General features: G+C 46.3%; 1 protein-coding gene across 1 annotated transcript; it reads left to right on the top strand.

Annotated features, from left to right (window-relative positions):
* Window positions 1–335: 335 nt before the first annotated feature.
* On the top strand, window positions 336–5,104 carry Lyzl6 (lysozyme like 6). Its single transcript, XM_050120314.1, has 4 exons — window positions 336–524; window positions 1,374–1,532; window positions 2,928–3,006; window positions 5,038–5,104. The coding sequence occupies exons 1-4, from the start codon at window positions 389–391 to the stop codon at window positions 5,102–5,104; spliced, it is 441 nt and encodes a 146-aa protein (XP_049976271.1). The 5' UTR covers window positions 336–388.
* The last annotated feature ends 1,921 nt before the right edge of the window (window positions 5,105–7,025 follow it).

Consider the following 7,025-nt stretch of genomic DNA (forward strand, 5'->3'; position numbering starts at 1 on the left):
GTCAGCGAGATGCCATGGAGCCACTGCCAGAGTCAGACATACTGAAACTTTTAGCTGGTAAGCCACAGCCACGTGGCGATATACAGATGAATAGAAATGGGTTAAATTAATATAAGAGTTAGCCGATAAGAAGCTAGAACTAATGGGCCAAGCAGTAATTTAATTAATACAGTTTCTGTGTGATTATTTTGGGTCTAAGCTAGCCGGGTGTCCGGGAATCAACAAGCAGCCCTCCTCCACAACACTCACCCCCGCCCCCCATCCTGGTACCCAAATGCTGCCTGTGCCTAAATACCCACTACAGGAGGCCAGATGAAGCCAGAGTGGTTTCTCTCTCCAGATCCCTGGTTCTCGGAGACTGGCAGGCACCTTGCTCCTCTGGAGGACCATGAAGGTACTGCTTGTGTGCATGGCAAGTTGCCTCCTGGTGGTGAGTAGCGGAGACATCATCAATCGCTGTGTCTTGGCCAAGATACTGCATCAGGAGGACGTGGATGGGTTCGAGGGCTACTCCCTGCCCGACTGTGAGTGCCACGGTCTCATCTCTCCACCCCTCCTCTAGTTTTCTTACCCACCTTCCTTTCTTTGCCATTTGTCTTTCAAAGTCAAGCTCAAAGGACAATCTCCCCCCCATCACAAAGCCTTTCCCAACAAGCCACATTTAAATCAACAACTACTAACTGAGCACTGACTATGCACCACTGTGTTAGGTGTAAATGGAATTCTTTCCTTCACAGTGATTGCATTCTAGGAAGGCAAGAGCAGCAATAAGCACACATGCAGACAGAAAGTATTAGCTGGGGTCAAAATGCATTAAGTCTATGATTCCCAGAGTCGAAAGCAAGAGGATTGTTTTGAGGCCAACCAGAGCTAGACAGCATGTTCTTGTCTCAGACAAACAGACAAAAAAGGCGTAAGGGGTCAGCAGATGGCTCAGCAGGCTAAAGCACATGGTTCTGCAGGGAAGGGATCTCTCCTTTCCACCTGAAATTTGTGCACACCTGCCTTCCGGCACTTTCTCCACATACCCTGCTGTGTGTGTGTGTCTTTAAGCCCACGCTGTACTAGGCCCCTTGAAGTCAACACCAGTCTATTGGGCTGTGCCTAGTTCCTGGCACACAGTAGGTACTCAGCAAGTGCAGAAAGCATAAGTGGGTGGAAATATGGGAGAGCTATACAAGTGGACAGGGAAATGGACTGGAGGGCGGGTGACGCCCGTGGGTATTTCTAGCTCTTTCAGGACTATCTAGCTCTTGGGCCTTGTTCTGTCTTCCGATTCCTTGCCTCTCCCCGCTTTTTTTTTTTTTCAGTCAACTTCTTCCCACTCAGTTTGTAGCCTTCCTAAAGCCTGTGCCTCCTCTCTCTGGTCTAAGGGCTGTGCTTGGCTTTTGCGGAAAGCAACTTCAACACGTCAAAGGTGAACGAGAATGCAGACGGCAGCTTCGACTACGGCATCTTCCAGATCAACAGCCATTACTGGTGCAATGACTACCAGAGCCACTCGGAGAACTTCTGCCACATGAACTGTCACGGTCTGGCTGGGAGCCCTAGGGTGGGAGAGGAGAGAGGAGAGCAGACTCTACTTACAGGCACAGCCTAGGCATGTCTTTGCAGGCATGGTTTAAAGAGCAAGGAATCCCTTGACTGAGTACAGGAAAAGCCCCACAGTCTTAATGCCCCACCCTTGCATGAGGTCTGAAGGGTCCCTTGAGGAGGATCCAGAAAGACTCTTAGTGGATGGGAAGGGCATTACAGTCACATTGATTTTCAACATGTTTTATATTGAGCATGTCATATGCATAGCTCATTTTTTTAATCTACCCTTCCATATAGTAGAAACTGTTTATGATCTGTGTATGTTTTCTAGATGAGCAAATTCAGGCTCAGAGAACTGAGCCAAGTATGTTGTCACTAGTACCACCTGCTTGGAAGGCTGGGGCAGGAGGATTATTGGAGACCAGAAGTCCAAGGTTGACCTGGGGCCATACAGTGAGATGCTGTCTGAAGGAGGAAATGAGAGAGAAAGAGAGGGAAGAAGGGAAGGAGGGAAGGAAGGAGGGAGGGAGGGAGGCAGTCTTGAAATTAATTTGCTTTGTGGCCTTGAATACTCAGGTATAACTGTTGTAGGAGCTGCGGGCCTGCTCTCCCGCCTCCCAGTTCCTGGCCTCCAGCTAGCTTATGCCCTGAAATAACAACACACAAACTGTATTCTTTTAAACACTGCCTGGCCCATTTCTATTAATGTGTGTAGCACCTTGAGGTGCTCTTACTGGGAAGATTCTAGCCTATGTCCATCCTGGCGGCTTGCTTCATCGCATCTGCTCTGGAGAAGAGTGGAATTGCGTCTGAGCTCACTTCCTCTTCCTCCTAGCATTCTGTTCTGTTACTCCACCCACCTATGTTCTAACCTATGAGACCAAGCAGTTTCTTTATTAATTAACCAATGACCTTCCTCCATCATATAACCACTCACTTGTGGCCAGGCTAATGGCCAATCAAAAGTCAGGTACAAATTTCTTGCCTCAAAGCTAATCCAGGAGGCTTGACAGGGCCAGTGATGCCTTCCTACCCGAGCACCCCTGGGCTTCTCACCTACAGACCACCCCCTTATAAGAGGGACTTTGTCTTCGTCTATGTGTGGTCTGTTTTCACAACCCTTTCTCCCAGAAATCCTGAAAACGGTGGGTGAGGCATTACCTAACCCATCAAGAGAAATAGCTATGGTCAGGCTCAAATCTCCTCCTGGTCCCACTGCCCATCTCTGGCAGCCACTGTAGCGGTATCTAAATATGTCCCTAGGATGGTGGCCTTGTCTAATCCGGAAGTGCTCAGGCCCTAGGTTGAAAAGGCCTACCAGAGACAGTGTCTGTCTGGTCTTTGGGATTAGCCTTTGTACACATCATAGGTGATCGCCTCTTTCTTTTCAGAACTATTAGATCCCAACCTCCTTTCATCTATCCACTGTGCCAAGAAGATTGTGTCTGCAGCAGGAGGGATGAAAAACTGGTAAGGGGGACGGATGAGATTGAGTTAGTGGGCACAGCCTCAAGGAGGAGCATATGACAGAGCAAGGGGCAGTAAACAGGGACTTGGGGGCAATCCCTTACAGAGGTTTAGAAAAATATGGGGCTAGAGAGATTTCTTGGTGGTTAATACCACTGGCCGCTCTTTCAGAGGACTCTGGTTCAATTCCTAGCACCCACAGGATAAATCACAGGCATCAGCAACTCCAGTCCTAGGGGAAACAACACCCTCTTCTGGCCTCCACTGGCATTGCATGCACATGGTACACAGACATACACCCAGGCAAACACTTTCAAATACAAAACAAAAATAAAAATCTCAAAAAATTTAAAAAGAAAAAAGATGGGGTAGTGGATGATCTTAGTGCTCTTTGTCATAACTCCTGAGTTTGGTTCTTACTCTGATATTGAATTAATAACCTTTTTTTTGTTTGTTTTTGTTTTTCAAGACAGGGTTTCTCTGTGAAACAGCTCTGGCTGCCCTGGGACTCACTCTGTAGACCAGGATAGCCTTAAATTCACAGAGATCCACCTGTCTCTGCCTTCCAAGAGACTGGATTAAAGGCGAGTGCTGCCACCAGCGCCCTGTAGTAACTTTTGATGGTAATAAGACAAAGCAACTTGAGTTAGCAGAGGGAAACTTACTTGCTCCTATATTTAGATACTTTGTTACTTATTTTTAGTTTGCCTATGTGTGGTATGCACTTCTGCATCCACAAGTGTGGCAGCCTGATGTTGATGGCAGGAGTCTTTTTGAATCTCTCTTCACCTCATTCACAGAGGTAGAGTCTCTGAATTGTGCCCAGAGCTCACAGATTTGGATAGTCTGGCTTCAGGAACTTCCTGTTTCAGTCTTCTGAACATTGGAATTCGAGGCAGATGAACCTACCTGGCACTTATGTGGGTTTTGGGGGGAAATCCAACTCTGGTGTTTATGCTTGTAAACAATTCCCCAATCCTGACGTTCACTTTGTGAGATGGTCTCTTATTGCGCCCATTCAAGGGACACAGCAGGACCTCAGGAAAAGGTTGGAACCTCAGGAGAGACTGGAAGACAGTCAGAGGCATCCCATGTGCTTCCATTGCACATGCAAGTTACCAGTCTCTGCAGACCAGCATCCTCTGCTCTCCAACCCACACGACACAATACAGCATCCCAAGTCTGTAACTTAAAGTCCTAAGGGGACCGGTTAGTCCTAGTCAAATTTCCTGAGACAGCAACTCTAATGAGTTCAGTATGAACCGGTGTTTTCTCATTGACCCAGTCAGCTGAAAGCATAGCAAAGTTGTAATGCAAATGTGTCTCCTGCAGGGACCCTCTCATAATAAACAATATTTCCTAAGTTAAAAGGGGCCCTTTAGATGACAGATAACCTCGAAGTTTTCAGCTACTCAAAGCTGGATGCATCAGGGACCACTTGATCTTTCCGGTCCTTCAAAGAGGACATAGAACTAATATAAACAGTCCCATATCCAGGGATTGATAAGAATGAAGAATTATGAGTGCTGCTTGCTCAAAACAAGATCCAGGAAGGAAAAATTAATGATTATTGGGGCTGATCCGTTTTGAAGGGGAGGCTCAAAGATTGCAACTAGAATTTTTTTCTAATTAATTTTAAATCCTATGGAATAGTAACACCCACCTTCAAAGGGAAATGAGGAATTAAAAATGTGGATGCTGCTGGGAGCTGGTGGCACATGCCTTTAATCCCAGCACTCGGGAGACAGAGGCAGGCAGATCTCTGAGTTTCAGGCCAGCCTGGTCTACAGAGTGAGTGCCAGGACAGTAAGGACTAAACAGAAAAATCCTATCTTAAAAAAACAAAAAAAAAAGTGGGAAGAGGGCAAGCCCCAGGGTGAGGGGACCTCAAAGAAGAATCAGAAAGGAAGCCAAGTTAGGAATGAAGGGGCTCTGAGTGTTGCTCTGCAGGGAAGACTCTGCAATACTAGGGGAGGGGTGTGGTGAGGCAGCGATTTCACAGAGAGCAAAAAAACTTCTCTTTTTACTCCACAGGGTAGAATGGAGATTGCACTGTTCAGGCCGGCAACTTTCATACTGGCTTACGGGATGCCATCTGTGATGAACCGGGGTGCAGAGACACTGGACTACTTGGAGGTTCTTCACTACTTCACCTTCTTGCCTTCACCTCATGTTATTTTTTTCTCTCTTCCCACTCACAAGTAAAACTGACCAGAGTTCCAGCTCCTGCTCGTGTTTACCCAGGCCCAGTACCTTTGTTCCTATCATTTGCAAACCCAGATGTCAAATAAACACAATTATTTTTTTTTAAAATTTATTAAAGTGTACTCTGAGCAAAGAATGTGTTTATTTAGTTATTAATTCCACTTACATCGGAGTACCAACCACTTTAAGGATGTTCTAGGCATGAGAAGGAAGAAGACAAATATATCTGTCGTTCTCTAGGGATTCATAATTAGGTTGGTGAAGGAGAGACAACCACAAATATTACAGTGGGGGATAAAATGTTTACTAAAGTCTATGCTCACTGGTTAGAAACAGTATCAAGCTATTAGTAATCACACCCGGATGACTATTCTTACAGGTTAATAGAAGATTCAGATATAGACAGCCACTGGGGCTGAGGATCTGGCATTGAAAAGGAGAAAATGGTACTGAGATAAAGCTATGGTAACAGGTGCCAATGATTTGGAGAGAATGAATGAGAGTCTGGATTAGTTTTTTTAAAAAGCTAATAATAAAAAAAAGTAGAAGAGGTCCAGCAAAATGGCTCAGTAGGCAAGAGTACTTGCTGCCAAGCCTGTTGACCGGAGTTCAACCCCAGGACTACATGGTAGAAGGACAAAACTGATTCCTGGAAGTCCTCTTGACCTATACACCTGGGCCATGGCATGTGGGCACACACGCATGCACACACACAGACACACATGCACACATGAAAGCATCTCGGAGTAAGATCTGATTGGGGTGGCAGGAGCAGATATGGAGTATAATGTGCTTTATGACACGGCAAAGGGCAGAAAAGGGACAGTTGGGGGATTGCCCTGCACAGAGCTACTATCAGTGGTCTAAACTGGAATATTATCATGGGCCACTTATTCTTCTACCCTAGGCCTAAATGCATCTACAAACTATCTGACTATTCATCAGGTTCCTGACTTCTACATTTTACAAGGAAGTAAGAAGTCAAATCAGTAACTCACCCAGAAGAACCCCATATTAGATGCTGTCTTGCTGTTGTGCCCAGATACCTGGAAAACCAAGGGTTTTGTGTTTTATTTTATTTTTGGATCACAGTTTGAGGGTCCAGTCCATCGTGGTTGCAATGGCAGCAGGGGTGTGAGGCACTAGGTCACTTGGCATCTGCAGCGAGGAAGCAGAAAGAGACCAATGTGCATGCTCAGCTAGCTCACTTTCTTCTGTTTGATTCATCCAGAACCCCAGTCCAAGGGATAGTGCCACCCACTTTCAAGTAGGTCTTCCTTCCTCAGTCAAACCTTTCTGGAAATACCCTCCCAGACACACCCAGTGCTGTGTTTCCATGTGATCCTAAATCTAGTCAAGCTGACAAAGATTAATCATCACAAATTCAAACTTGGTTTCAATACTTGGTTAAACATATTATGACTGACATGGGAAGCAGCCTGGTTGCGAGTGGGCCAGGCCAGGCCGCTGGGAGAAGTGTGAGCAGCACAGTGGGCTGCAACTATAGCAGTGGCCTCCAAAAATTATCTGACCATTAGAGTCTCAGCCTTAGCTCCTCCTGCACCTGGAGGAATGGCCATCTGGGCCTTGGGCTCAAAGGCACCTGGAGGAACGATAATCAAAGACTCTGCTCTGCCTACACATGAAAGAGCAATCAAGGGAATCACAGCCCCCAACTACACCAACTGGAGAAAAGGGTGCCCCCCGTTCCGATTGGAGGAAGAGGTGGGTAGACAACAGGGTAAGAATACCCTCAACAACACGAAGAGCAAGACAGCACCACCAGAAACTAGTGGTTCTACAACAGCAAGACCTGA

This window comes from Alexandromys fortis, unplaced genomic scaffold (assembly GCF_014885135.2).
Source record: "Alexandromys fortis isolate MF-2015 unplaced genomic scaffold, M_Fortis_MF-2015_v1.1 scaffold_174, whole genome shotgun sequence".
NCBI lineage: Eukaryota > Metazoa > Chordata > Mammalia > Rodentia > Cricetidae > Alexandromys > Alexandromys fortis.

Coding starts and splice junctions, on each gene's coding strand:
- Lyzl6 (XM_050120314.1), top strand. CDS start 389: ATGAAGGTACTGCTTGTGTGCATGGCAAGTTGCCTCCTGGTGGTGAGT. Junction 1,533..2,927: donor CTGCCACATGAACTGTCACG/GTCTGGCTGGGA, acceptor CTTTCTTTTCAG/AACTATTAGATCCCAACCTC. Junction 3,007..5,037: donor GCAGGAGGGATGAAAAACTG/GTAAGGGGGACG, acceptor TTTACTCCACAG/GGTAGAATGGAGATTGCACT.